We start from the raw sequence: 15,092 nt of genomic DNA, 5'->3' as shown, positions 1-15,092 counted from the left end.
GCAGACCAGCTAGGCTCCAAAGGTGGAAGGGGCGGGGCTTTGTTGCGGTGCTCTTCGGGAAATGTAGTTCTTCCTCCTTCACCTTGGGCTGTGTGTACGCTTAGGTAGGCCTCACGTGATAGGGGCAGCCGTGGTTGCTTAGGCGGGTGACGTCACGTGGAAGGGAGGGGGGGGAGATAAGGGCTCCACAAACAATATGATTAATAAGAATATTATTTAATATTATTAATAAATAAAATTATATATTATTTATTATATTAAAGAGTATTATTAATATTAAATATTATTTTATATTAATAATAATCATCTTTGATATAATAAATAATATATATTTTATTTATTAATATAATTAAATAATATTCTTTAGTATAATAAATAATCTTTAATATAGTAAATAAATAAATATACAAAAATAATAAAAAATAATAAAATAGCAAGTTATTATTACCTTAGGGTTCACCTTAGGGTTGCCATAAGTAATACTTATTTATTAAATATTATTTATTTATAATATTAAACCATATTCTTTAATATAATAAATCATATTTAATATAAATAATAATAATAATAATAAATAAATAAATAAATAAAATAGCAAGTCATCATTACCTTAGGGTTCACCTTAGGGTTATTAAAACTAATATTGATTTATTAAATATTGTTTATTAATAATATTAAATAATATTTTAATATAATAAATCATATTTAATAAATAAATAACATATAATAATAAAGAATAATATAAAATAACAAGAGATTATTACCTGACGGTTCACCTTAGGGTCACAATAAGTAATATTTATTTATTAAATATTATTTATCAATATTAAATAATATTCTTTAATATAATAAATAACCTTTAATAATAAAGAATAATAAAATAACAAGTCATTGTTACCTTAGGGTTCACCTTAAGGTCACTATAAGTAATATTGATTTATTAAAGATTAATTATTACTAATATTAAATAACATTATTTAATATAATAAATAATCTTTACTATAATAAATAAAAATATATAATAATAAAAAATTATAAATGTCATTATTATCTTAGGGTTCACCTTAGTGTCACCATAAGTAATCGTTATTAAATATTAAATATTAATAAAATTAAATAATATTATTTCATATAATAAATAATCTTTAATATAATAAATGAATAATATATAATAATAATAATGAATAATGAAAATAACAAGTCATTTTATATTATCTATATTGAGGAAGAGACCAGGGTTCGAGTCCTCCCTCCCTCAGCCATGAAAAAAAACACCAGGTGACCTTGGGCAAGTCACACTCTCTCAGCTTCAGAGGATGGCAATGGGAAACTCCCTCTGAAGAAACAATGCCAAGAAAACCCTGTGAAAGGTTCACCTTAAGGTGGCCATAAGTCAGAACCAAATTAACAACAAACAACAAAATGACGACAAATTATTTTAATGCCAGTGACAACACTGGGGGGGGAGGGGAAATAGAGGGCCTAGGGACAGAGGGATCAGGGTTCAAGTCCCCGCTTGGCCTTGGAACTGGGCACATCACACTTTTTCAACCTCAGAAAACCCAGTGATCAGTTCATATGGTTGCCATACATAGGAAATAACTTGAAGGCAAACAGCAACAACCACCTCTATATTCTTTGGCTCGATTTGCGTGGGCGCTTAAGACTATTTCATTCTCCTATATCCGTTAGTTGTCTGAATGTTGGACTGCGACTCTGAAGGCTAAGGTTTGATTCCTTGCTCAGCCACGAAACAGTGGCAACAATGTGATGTGACTGCTAACAAGGCCAATGTGATTTTAGGCTGCATCAATAGAAGTATAGTGTCTAGATCAAAGGAAGTAATAGTGCCACTCTACTACGCTTTGGCCCCCACCTAGAATACTGTGTCTAGTTCTGGGCACCACAATTCAAAAAGGACATCGAGAAACTGAAGCGTGTCCAAAAGAGGGCGATTAAGATGGTTAATGGTCTGGAAACGCTGTCCTATGAGGAACGACTTAGGGAGCTGAGGATGTTTAGCCTGGAGAAGAGAAGTTTAAGAGGTGATATGATAGCCCTGTTTAAATACTTGAAGGGATGTCACATTGAGGAGGGAGTAAGCCTGTTTTCTGCTGCTCCAGAGAATAGGTCCCGGAGCAATGGATGCAAGCTACATGAAAAGAGATTCCACCTCAACATTTGGAGGAACTTCCTGACAGTAAGGGCTGTTTGACAGTGGAACACACTCCCTCAGAGTGTGGTGGAGTCTCCTTCCTTAGAGGTCTTCAAACAGAGGCTGGATGGCCATCTGTCGGGGATGCTTCTATTTAGATTTCCTGCATGGCAGGGGGTTGGACTGGATGGCCCCTGTGGTCTCTTCCAACTCTATGATTCTATGAAACCCTCTGGGTGACCTTGGGCAAGTGACACACTCTCAGAGGATGGCCGTAGCAAAACCCCTCGGAAGAAATATTACCAAGAAAATCCTATAATGGATTTGCCTTAGGGTTGCCATGAGTCTGAATCTCCTCGAAGGCACATGATGACAACAACAACAATTCATTACTCAGAGGCCTAGGCCCTGCAGGTGAAAAGGGAATTGCTGTTTCTTTTCCTCCCTACACTTAGCAAATGTGTGAACATAAACAATGATGCTACTTAGATTAGACCATGAGAGAAGATCATAAACAACATGAATCAGAAGCCAGAAATCTGTTTTGAAAACAGATCAGGGCCGGGAGGTTCTGGTGTTCAGGGTTTTGTGTGTATATATATTAGATCTAAAACTATAAGAGAGGTCAAGACAATTTTAATTTGTAACCAGAATACCTGGAGCATGAATTAAACAAAACAAACAATACACTGTATTTCTTATACAGAAAATTGGTCAGTACCTTTATGTAAGTGGATGTATAGTTTTCTTGAACCATATACCAGTGAAAGGAAGAGAGGCAGAAGGCAAAATACAATGCTTTGTATTTTTGTTGATATTTATCTATTTGTAGTTTTTGTGGGTTTTTTGGGCTATGTGGCCATGTTCTAGAAGAGTTTCTTCCTGATGTTTCGCCAGCATCTGTGGCTGGCATCTTTATCTATTTGTGTTTATGTAACTTTTGTGTGTGTCTGTAGATAGATAGAAAATCATCAGTTATTTTAAAACAAGTAAAGAGAACTTGTATCATGTCTGTTCTGGATTCCATAAATTAACGCATTTTAAGCCAGCGCTGCCTAGCGGTTTGAGCATTGGACTAAAGACTTTGAGACCAGGATTCAAATTCTGGCTCGGCCATGAAACAAGTAACGTTCTCTCATCCTCAAGGTAAGGCAAAGGCAAAACCCCCTCAGAACAAACCTGGCCAAGAAAACCCTGCCATAGGTTTGCCTTAGGGTCGCCATAAGTCAGAAACAAAGGCACGCAACAACAATTATTTAGTATTTTATATATACACACACACACATACTATATTATATATAGTATATAGTATATAGTATATATATATATATATATATATGATGTGTGTGTGTGTGCCCAGGGACACTAAGGCTGCGTCTGCGCTGAGGAAACAATCCAGTTTGACACCACTTTAACCGCCATGGCTCCATGCTGTGGAAGTGTGGAAAATGTAGGGCCTTTTTAGACATGTAACTTTCTCTTTGAGAGCATTCTACAGCAAACTACAGATCCCAGAACTCCATAGCACTGAGTCAGATAGTGAAAGAGGTGTCCATCTGGACCTATTTCTGAAGTGTGAATGCAGCACTTTGGTTGCATCCACACTAGAGAAATAACCCGGTTTGGCACCGCTTTAGCTGCCCTGGCTCAAGGCTATGGAATTGTGGGAGCTGGAGTTTGTTGTGGGGCCCAGGGCGGAACCGGGCTTCCCCGCAGAGTCCTATAGTCCAGCGTTCAAGCCACTACACCACGCTGACCGTCTACACTCCGAGTCAGGCAAAACTGCCTTGAAAAGGAGGGCAAAACCAAAGGAAGGGCGAACGGCTTCACTCCCGGCCACAGAGCATGCGCGAGGGGGAAAAAACAAAAGAACAAACACGGCGCGTGCGCAGTGGCGCCTAGAGTTCTTCGACGTAGGCGGGGAAATCCCGATTGTTGACGCGTTGCCTAGCAACGGAGTCCCTGGAAGGCGCGCCGGTGTTTAGAAGCAGCAAGCAGGCCGATTCTTCCCCCCCTCTTCCCTCCCTCTCCCCTCTTCCTCGCCTCGCTTAGCCGCCCCTCTGCGGCTCTCTTCGCCTCGGGAAGATGGTGGCGGAGAAGGAGGGCTTGAGCCCCTTCAAAAGCCGGCCCCCTCAACTCCAGGAGCCGCTGCGGCAGTCCAAAAGGACCAAGAAGCAGCTCAGCGATGGCTTCACCATCAAAGCCATGATGAAAAACACAGTGGTAGGTGCCACTAGGCAGCACTCAGGGCGCCTCGGGGGGAGAGGGAGGGAGGGAGGGAGAGGGCGGACGGGGCACGCTTTCCCGCCACAATCACCGCTCAGCCTGCCTCCGCACTGCAGAAATAACCAGCTTTAGTACCGCGTCAAGTGCCAATTTATTTTACCCCGCCATTACAATCTTACAGTCTTGGTACTACATACAATACAATACAAAATGAACCTCTACATCCCCTCCCTCCCTTTCCCTCAACAAACAATATCAACATGATTAAAATGATTAAAATTTTAATTTAAATAAAATAACAATTAAAAAAATAAAAATCACCTGCCACACACACATATATGTATATATATAACCAGTGATAATTCCCAAACTTTAGCCTTCCAGGTGTTTTTGGACATCATTTCCCAGAAGCCCCCAGGCTGAAGTCCCATACTTCTGGAGGACCAAACTTTGAGACTGGCTAGATTGCCGCACTGCCTTCTTATAAGCGCTGCTATTCCACTTTAAATTACTCTGGCTGGCTGCCTTCTGTTGCATTCTGGGATTTGCAGTTTAAGGAGTGGCATTTAGAGTTCTCAGCTAGAGAGCTCTTGGGCCTCACTGGACTACAAATCCCAGAATGCAACAGGAGGCAGCCAGAGCAGGAAAGGGGGAATGAGACTGTACACATGTCCCTCCACATTCGCTAGGGTTAGGGGCACGAGACCCCCGTGAATATGGAATAACCGCAAATAACAAAACATCATGTTTTTCCCTGAGAGGACGCCTCTCTGGGGATCTCTAGGTCCTCCAGTTCGACTCTGTGGTCAACGTCCAACAGACACTGACCATAGAACTGCATTGGAGGAGTTACAAAGGCCTAGTAGAGTATTCTCTCTAGGAATCTCTAGGTCCTCCAGTGCAACTTTTAGTTAAAGTTGACCATAGAGGAGCACTGGAGGACCTAGAGATTCCTAGAGAGAACATATTAATCAAATCCATGAATAATCAAATCCTCAAATATGGAGGGATGAGTGTAGTGTGGCAATCTACGCACTGATTTAAATCAAGGGCTCTCCTCTTTCTGTAGTTTCATCCTAAACTTGGTGGTGGTTGTTGGCTGCCCTTTGAGTCGCCCCTGTGCTTGAGACACTTCCAAGACCCAGTCGCCATTGCAGAGCAGTAACCATTTCATTGAGTGTTTTAAAAATAAAAAGTTTAGGCATCCAAAGAAAAGGGGCAAGGGAACGAGAGCATAGCGAACAGAAGGATTCTAGGCGTGAATGCTCAGCTCCTGCAAACTCAGACCCATGGCCTTCCTGACTGAGTCTCCACCTTGGATCAAGGCTGTTCTTCTTTCTAAACTTTGCCTTTTACGCTTAATGCTGGTTGTTGTTGTTAACTGGCCCCAGTGGATGAGATGCCTGAGAGACCAGAGAGAACGGATGTCCTAACCGCAAAAGAGGACAAGGTGCCACAAAATGGAGGAGATTCAAGAGAAATGGAGGATGCGACTAAATAAGAGGCACCCATACTAATATGAATTCATGCTTCATATGGTCAAAATGGAGGACATATGGGAACTCCCCCTGGTCAGAAGGATGAAATGTGGGACATTTCCTGGAAAAGAAGGAAGTCTGGTCACCCTGCCCCTGTCCTCCATTGCTTTGCTTAGGTCCTACAAATTCAGACTAGTGACCTCCCGAATTGAATCTATCCATCTAACACAGTGGTCCCCCAACTTTTTTGGGCTACCACACCTTTCCTCTTTGCTGACAACCCTAGCACCCTCTTCCTCCAACATGTATTTCCTGATATTCGGTCTACTGTTCTGCTGCACGTTCAAATAACCAAACACAGTCGCTGCTCCTTTTGCCACCCTTGGAGTAGCAACCAAGCAACTGGCTGAGCAGTGACCATGCAGGTCTTGCAGCAGAGGTGTCACTAGGAGGCTTGCAGGGTGTGGACTGCAATAGGTGATACCTTAAGTGAGTTGGCACAACAACCACCACCCTGGCAACACCACTGTTGCTCACCTTTGGGAAAAAACAGGGCATAGCATTAATATTCCTTGTAAGACACGGGGAGCTAAGCAGAAGAAAAGGTATGGCCAGAAAGTGGGGCAGATGTGGCCTCATGGAGAAGAAGGTGAGACAGAATAGGTCTTTCTGGGTGTTAGAGTAGCGCCAATGCTTGTAGCTCTGTGCTTTTCAGAAGGGGGCTGTCTTCTTCACAGATGCATTGATTATCCCTATGGAGTTTATCACACAAAGGAGATTGGAAGTTTATCCCGTGAATATCCCAGAAAAATTGCATAATTACACATAACGATTTCACACAACGTCACACAAAATCTGCCATTAAAGTGATCACAAAGAAGAATTAATGCACATCTTTTTGCTTTTGGGATTTCAGTGAAAATGCACTTTCGATATCACTTTATTTGCGCAATAGCGTGTGATAATCATTTCCTCAATTACTCACCATTTCCACTTTATTTTCGGTATGCTTTAAATGTGCTTTAATCTCTCTTTAATGCCGAAATCAGCCCCAGTGTGATAAACTCCTATGGTCATTTTGGTCAGCTGTGAAGAGGTCACTTCCTATCTCTTCCTATCCTGCCAGAAGTTGGGAGATTTACGACTCTCTCTGCTTTCAGCCAGCATGGATTCACCAACAAGGCTGTCCTTCTAAAGATGTTTCTTCTTCTTACTTACACACATGGAGGTCAGCTTTTAGGGATCTCTGTACCAAAGTAGGTTTTATTTTTCTAGAACCTAGATGTAACAATAAAGTATCTTTTTACCTACCTAGGTATTCTGTCTATTTACTAGAAGATCAGATATAGTCCTTTTACTAGATACCTGTGGAGTACACACTTGCTGCTACTACTACTAAATAAATTTATTTTCTTCTTTTCCACTTTCTTCACTATCCAGCTCACATCCATACATGGTGATGGAGAATAACATGGCTTGAACAATTCTAACTTTAGTGCTCAGTTGCATGTCTTTACACGTTAGGATTTTGTCTTGTTCTTTAATAGCTGCCTTTCCTAGCCTTCTAATTTCTTGACTGCAATCGCCATTCTGTTCAATATTTAACCCAAGGTATGGGAAGTCTTTGCCTAGTTTGATTTCCTCATTATCCAAACTGAATTTATGTAGATCCTCTGTGGTCATTATTTTGTTTGTGTCAGCAGTAAGCCTGCCTTTGCAATTTCTTCTTTAACTTTTCTTAGTAATTGTTCCAAGCCTCTTATATTCTCCACTAGTGGTGTGGTGTCAGTGTGGTGTAGTGGTTTGAGCAATGGGGTATGATTCTAGAGACCAGAGCTTGAATGCCAGCTCAGCCATGTAAATCCACTGGGTGAACCTAGGCAAGTCACACCCTCTCAGCCTCAGGAGTATGGCAATGGCATATCCCCTCTGAAGAAATTTGCCAAGAAACCTCAAGATCGCCTTAGGGTTGCCATAGGTTCAAAATCACTTAACAATAGGCATGGTGTTGTCCACACCTCTTAAATTGTTGATGTTCCTTCCTCCTATCTTCATTCCTCCTCCTGAGTCTAAACCTGCTCTTCATATGAAATTTTCTGCGTACAAGTTGAACAAATAGGGTGATAGAATGCAGCCTTGTCTTGCACCTTGGCCTATTGGGCAAAAGTTTGGCGCTACTATCTTAATCAAAAGCATAACTGCTCTTTTATAAACATAGTAAAGAGTTTGGGGCACAGCTGAATTTCTAACTATCATCATATCTGTCTTTCCATATACTTTGCTTCCATTAGTTTCATACATTCCATGGAACTCACAGGTTTCTTTTCTATAATGTTTATATTTTCATAAAGCCTGCCAATCAAATTTATTTTAGGATTATCACAGATTAAACATTAGTGAATCCCCCCCCCCCCCCCGTTACTTCATAACTGTTTCTTATATTCATTCATATGCACAGTAGTATACGTGTTGGTTTTCAAACTATACTTTCCAAAATTGGGCAAAACTCCTTTGTCCTTTTTGGAAAACCCGGTGGCTTAGGTGGCATTGCGTGGGTGCCACTGTGTGGCATATTTTGAATAAAATGGAGGTAACATACAGCCATGAGTTCGCAAGACCTGAGCAGGGTGGTTGAGGATAGGGTAACCTGAAGGTCTCTCATTCATAGGGTTGCTGTAGGTCAAAGCCAACCTGAAGGCAGTAAAACACCACCAGAACATCATACTGGGATCCTATAAATATTTACTTGAGAGCACGTCTCATAGCAAAGGGGGAAGACTCCATTGGCTCATCTTCATGACAAAATGCTGTATCGGCCCCCTCACACAACAAAAAAATTACCCTTGAAAGTTAGTGGAAGCAATAGAATATCACATCCAGTTGCTGAAAGTGGATGCTATGGCAGCACAGTGTGACCCCTATGTAGTTTGGAAGTCATGAAACTATCCATTGGACATCCAACACGTCACTCTACTGAGAGGTATGTCCCATAAAACCAATGACACTTACTCCATACTAAGTGGTTACTACAGTGCAACTGAAAGATTACAGTTCAAAACCTGCCATCTCAATGACTTTCTCCTGGCCAACAAGCCTTATGCATAGGGGTTTTATCCCATAATGGCCCTGCTCCAGAGCTGTCAGATAACTTGAGAAATGTCATACCTGCAATATAAGAATTGGGGGGCTCTGAGACATGAGGTACAGGTATAGGTATAAGCCTGATCAGCAATGCATTGATTATCTTGCCAGTGGTTTTGGGGAGGGCAGGACGGTATCTGTTTCTAGAATGAAGGAAGAATCTCTGGCAAAAGTTCGCCCTGGACACTGCCCTTGATAGTCAAAAAGGAAATGAAATTATTCAGGGCTGCTCCATGCACAGTTTAAGGATAAGATTGCAACCCTTTTTCCATCTACTCAGGAGTAATATCACTGAGGTCGATGAGATGGTTTCGAGGCATGGGATTTGTATCTACAAATATTAATTTGCCATCTATCAATTTTATAGCAGTCTCTTTGACTTTAATATGACTGTTCTGTTACAAATAGATTGATTATTTGATTCCCTAGCCAAGGAGAAACTTCAGAACACAGCTGCAAATATTTCAACATTCATGTCCTTTGGGAAAGTTGGGAGAGATTGAAAGAGGGCTTGAAAAAAGTTGTATAATAGTTTCCAAATACTGGGATTCTCAGATCTTGCTACAGATACATTGCCTGTTGATTTATAGCTCTGGGGCAGCTAGGCATTATGGGAAATTATCTCATATTGTCTCTCTCTTTCCCTTTTGGTAATAGTATATTCTCCGATTGTCTCCTGCCAGCAGTTAAAATGACTTCATAATGTTTTTATTGTGCATTACAAGTGCAATAAATTATATAATCATTAGAATGAATTGAAGTTGAGGAAAATACCATAAAACTAAATATAGTTCAATAAACAACACCGTTCCTTATATTAGAAAAACTGTTGTGTGTGCTTTGATAAATATAATAGCAAAATGCTGTGGAAGATGAAGCAGTTTCTCTTCACAGTAATGGAAACTGCTAAATCTAGCATGCATACATACAGTTTGCTTTAGGGATTTTGTTTGTTTCATGGGATAGAAGTATTGTCCTAACTTGAGAATTTATTGCACCCTGGATTGCTTAACTGCCTGGCTTAGATAAAATGTACAATAAGCCGTAAAATATATGTAAGAGAGCTAGTGCAGTGTAGTGGTTTAAGCACTGGACTGTGACTCTGGAGACCAGGGTTCGAATCCCAGCTTGGCCGTATAAACTCACTGGGTGACCATGGACAAGTCACATGCTCTCAGCCTCAGAGGAAGGCAATGGGAAACTCTCTCTGAAGAAACATGCCAATAAAACTCTGTGATAGGTTTGCCTTAGGGTGCCATAAGTTGGAAACAACTTGAAGGCACACAATAACAACAAACAAATGCTAAATTTGTAGCCATGTTCCATTGTGAGTCTTAAGGAAGACAGTACCACCCCACCGTTTCTCTTCCTCCACCAGACCCACCACGTTACTCAAAACTCAGCTGTAGAGGGCTTCCCAGAATTCTCTAGCAGATACGAGTACATGAGGAAGTGGAAACCACCTCTTATAAGATTTCCTGACCAGCTCCCAATGTGATGCATTTATTTATGTATTTACTTTGTTGTAAAAGCGTAATGAGGGAACATAATATGCTGAGGGGATATTAAACAGAGGTCTTGAATTTTTCTTCTGCTGAGTACTTTGGTATTTGGTTATGGTAAACAACAAATATAATTCTTCTGACCAGTTAAATGTAGAAACTGCTGTGTGTGTGTGTATTCCTACTAAAAACAGAAAATTAGGATCTGCCAAAGAATCAGGAATCTCTTCTTAAATGATTCCCTTTTCAGAGCGCTAGTTATCAAAATTAAAACAGCTAAAGCAGGATAACATTTATGATTGCAGTTTAGATATTAAGGTCATAATGGTCTCTTTCTCCCAAATTTCAGGTTCTTAACATGATTGTTCATCCAGGGATGGCAGGAGGATCAATCCAAACCCAGCATTACACCCATTCACATTTGAGTTTAGGGAGATGAGGGTTTAGGTTAGGTAGGTTAGATAATCAAAAATGAAGAAGGGAAGGGGCTCAACGGTTCCAACTGAAAATCTGCAGATCTGGTTGGCACGCAGAGAATAATCAAATCGTCATGGATTGATCCTCCTTTCATCCCTGAATGAACAATCACGGTAAGTCCAACCTACCAGTCAGTTCTGTGTTTGATCCAAGGATCCCACAAAAGTGGAAAAACCACGAATATGTTAGCTCCCGCCAACATGAATGATAAAGAGACCTCTCCCACCAAGGGGACCACCCATAACTCTCTTTGCAACCTTGAAACACAGTGCCTACCCCACATTTCCAAAGAACTTCCACTTTTAATTTGATGTTAGCAGCCATAGCTGCAAAGGATCCATCTTCTCTCCTCCTCCCCCTTCCTCTCAGCCAGACAAAAGCAATAATGCATCTTCCCCACTTTGACAAACTTTGTATTCTCCTCATTTTCAAAGTCTTTCCACTCTGAATCCGATGTTTCACCACAAAGGGAAGGTACAGGGTTGCTTTTGCCTGGCTGGGAGAAGGGGGGAGGAGGAGGGCAGAGAACTTGGATCCTCCCAGGGGTGGGTGCATGTCACAGGATGGCAATTATCCCACCAGTATGGCCCGGTATATACCAGTGGGAAAGCAGCAACCAAACTGCGTGGTGTTCCTCTATCCCAAAAAGAACCCCAAAAAAATGGGTTCTTTTTGGGTCTCCACGTGCGTGTCACTAGTGCGTCATTGGCACACTCGTGACATAAGCGACACGCAGCAATGTCTATACACAGTGCATTGCTTACATCAAGATGGTGGCCCCTGTGTGGATGGGAGGTCGCCATTAGGTCACCGTCTGCACGTCCTAGAGTTCCGGAGTGTGCGGATGCTGCGTGCTCCGGAACCCTAGTATCGGAAGCAGCACGGCGCTTTTGGCCTGTCTGTCTCGGTCCTTTGCCAACTAATTTGTGATACGACACTTGAACTCAGTTCTCACCTCTAGTGCCACCTACACCAGAACTCTCTCTAGATGCCAGCCTTCTGGGTCTTCAAATACCCTCCCCCAGCTTGGCACCAATTACTTGTTGACAACCACACACCTGCTCTCTGATGTGTCGCAAACATAAAAGACTTTCCTCTCTCTTGGTAGTGTTTTGAATATGTTTCTGTAAGCACTTCAGACAACTGCTTGTTGAACAACCATAAAGACTTTATTTAGAAATCAGGTTGAATACAATATCTTTCTAAGTGGATGGCATTTAAGATGGATGTGATGTATAGATACTTTAGTAGTTACATGGTTTAACAGTTTCTTCTGCTTATCTTTGTAATTGTTTCTTTATAACCTTACAAATGTTTCTTTACAGTCTAAGGCCTCACAGAACCTTTATCTATCTTCTCTGTGTTTTAACCCTTCGTTTATCTGTGACTTCGCTAGTCACCAAGCACTATTTCCCCCACAGGATATTTAATTTAGAACTTTCCTTGTCCCCATCTCGGGAACCTAAAAACCCTTTCCAACTGCCCCTCACTGCAGCCTGTTCTAGCCTCAGCCTATTTTAGCCACTGCGTCCTATTCTAGCTCTTATCCCCTCTGGGTATAATCAATATCTCTCCCCTATCTTGGGTACATAAACCCCCTTTGATTGAACTTCATAGCAGTCTCCTTCAGCCTCTTCGGCTGCTAAACCCCTCAGGGTAAAATAAAACTCTCTTAACTAACCCCACTAACACTGTTCTGTCCCTCTATTTATACTAACTCCTGGGAGCAGCCCCCACCTGTTCCTGGTTTAGCTCCCATTGGCTGTTCCTAATATTTTAATCTTTCTGTGTTCTCTCCACATGAAAACATTGGATTCAAAGGGAAGGTCTTTAGAAAGGGGGAGGAGGCAAAGTTTGGCAAAGCAGGCAAATGTACAGTGTTGGTTTTGGCTGGCTGGAAGGAAGGAAGGGTGAGGAGGAGGGGGTGAGGAGGTTGACTTTTTTAAGCAGCAGCTACAAAGTCGCAAATAGTCAAACCTGCAAATCTGAAACCTGCAAATGTGGAGGGCTGACTGTATTTTGATTTCCTCATTGTCTAGGTTGGATTTATGTAACAGGATAAAAAAAGGAATCTTTTCAGTGAGAGAACTATAATGATCTTTTCTAGCCCCACTAAAATTCTAATGTATTTTGGGTTAGCAATAGTGGGCTTATCCACCTTACACTATTTTAACAGTTTGATACTATTTGAACTCTCATGGCTCCCTCCTGTGGAATCTTGGGATTTGTAGTTTGGGGAAGGATTTAGAATTCTCTGGAACACTTCTCTGAATTCTTTATTAGAGTGTTGGGAACTCTCTGGAAGAGTCAGTTGTAGAACCTAGCATTCCATCAGTTGAATCCATGGAAGTTCTACAATTATAAAATAATAATAAAATTTATTTCTACCCCGCCTCCTCTATAAGATAGAGACAGTTTACAATAATAAAAACCACACAATAAAATAAATCCCATTATTCTCTTCCCCTTAAAATAGATCAAAACCATAATTCCAACATGACAATAGCTACAATAAAAATACAATTAAAATCAGTTAAAATAATCAGAGACAGGAAATAGGAAACAGAACATCTTGGGATAGTCACTAGAGTAGTCCATATCAATCTATATCCACAGCAGTCAGAGTGACTGGGTCAGTTATTCGGGAGGTTATTCAGGAAAGGCCTGTCGGAAAAGATCTGTCTTGATAGCCTTTTTAAAGCCGTCAAGATTGGTGATATGTCGCATCTCCTCCAACAGGCCATTCCACAATTTGGGAGCAGCAGTTGAAAAAGCCCTCTGGGTAACCGCAGCCAACCTAGTCTTTGTTGGCTGCAGTAAATTTTTCCCAGAGGACCTAAGTGTGGGGAGTGGATTATATGGGAGGAGGCGTTCTCGCCTGGACCCAAGCCATGAAGGGCTTTAAGGTTATCACCAACACCTTGTACTGTGCCCAGAAACTAATGGGCAGCCAGTGAAGAGATTTTAAAATCAGTGTTATATAGTCCCTTCTAGATTTCCCAGTGACTAATCTGGCCACCATGTTTTGAACTAATTGAAGTTTCCGGACTAGGCACAAGGGTAATCCCAGGTAGAGTGCATTACAGAAATCGAGCCATGGGGTTACCAGAGCATGTACCACAGTTTCTAGGTCCCCCAGCTCCAGGAAAGGATGCAGCTGGCATATCAGACAAAGCTGATAACAAGCACTCCTGGCTGTACAATTCAGGTTGACATCTGAAGTGATGAATCCAGGAGCACTCCCAAGCTGCGAACACAGTCCTTTAGGGGAAGTGTGACCCCTCCTGAACTGGTTGACATACCTCTATATATAGTGCAGTACACCCACAGAGTTAAAGTTAAATCTGGGATTAGTGTATAATCTATACATTTTGTGCTTCCTGATCTCACTAGGAATTTCAATGTCCCTTCAAATGGGACCAATACACTGACAACCAAAGTACATTAGTCAGCTTCACTGCATCATGGATCTTTAAAAAATGTCTTGAGACATCTTTTGTCCCAAAATATTACCGTGGACCCTTGTTATAAATAATAATAATAATAATAATAATAATAAATTTTATTTCTACCCCGCCCTTCCATAGATATGATCAGGGCGGCTTACAAAATTATTAAAACATTCCAATACAAGATAAAAATACAATATAACAGTTACAAACATTACTACAAAAACAGGAACAGGAAGACAATAAAATATACATGTCAGGGGCAAGGAGAAGAGAAAAGGAGTTTACAACGGTCCGGGGTCGAAAGGGAAAAGGACAGTAGGAGAATAAACAGACAATCTAAGGTGGGAAGGCCAGCCGGAATAGATATGTTTTCAGCTGTGTCTTAAAGACAGCTAATGAGGCGGCGGAGCGAAGCTCTGCAGGGAGCTTATTCCAGAGAGAAGGGGCAGCAGTAGTAAAAGCCCTCTGTGAGGTCCGTATCAAGTTGGACCTAGGGACCTCCAACAGTTTGGTCCCGGAAGTTCTGAGTGTGCGAGGCGGATTATATGGGGAGAGGTGGTCCTCCAAGTACCCTGGGCCCAAGCCATTTAGGGCTTTATAGGTCAAAACCAACACCTTGTATTGAGCTCGGAAGCAAATAGGCAGCCAGTGAAGGTCTTTT

At 41.3% G+C, this 15,092-nt stretch overlaps 1 protein-coding gene across 4 annotated transcripts in view; it reads left to right on the top strand.

Moving 5' to 3' along the window:
- Positions 1 to 4,101: 4,101 nt before the first annotated feature.
- PACRG (parkin coregulated) overlaps positions 4,102 to 15,092 on the top strand; it is a 286,639-nt gene continuing 275,648 nt past the window's right edge. For all 4 annotated transcript variants that reach the window (XM_089530071.1, XM_089530068.1, XM_089530070.1 and 1 more), the window contains exon 1: positions 4,102 to 4,378. In XM_089530071.1, coding sequence (XP_089386197.1) covers positions 4,241 to 4,378 — 138 coding nt within the window. In that variant the 5' untranslated portion in view covers positions 4,102 to 4,240. The remainder of the gene's footprint in view (positions 4,379 to 15,092) is intronic.

This window comes from Sceloporus occidentalis, unplaced genomic scaffold (assembly GCF_023333645.1).
Source record: "Sceloporus occidentalis isolate IW3139 unplaced genomic scaffold, rSceOcc1.0.p SCAF_6, whole genome shotgun sequence".
Classification (NCBI taxonomy): domain Eukaryota; kingdom Metazoa; phylum Chordata; class Lepidosauria; order Squamata; family Phrynosomatidae; genus Sceloporus; species Sceloporus occidentalis.
Note: the sequence above shows the minus strand (reverse complement) of the source record. Positions and strands in the feature narration are given on the sequence as shown.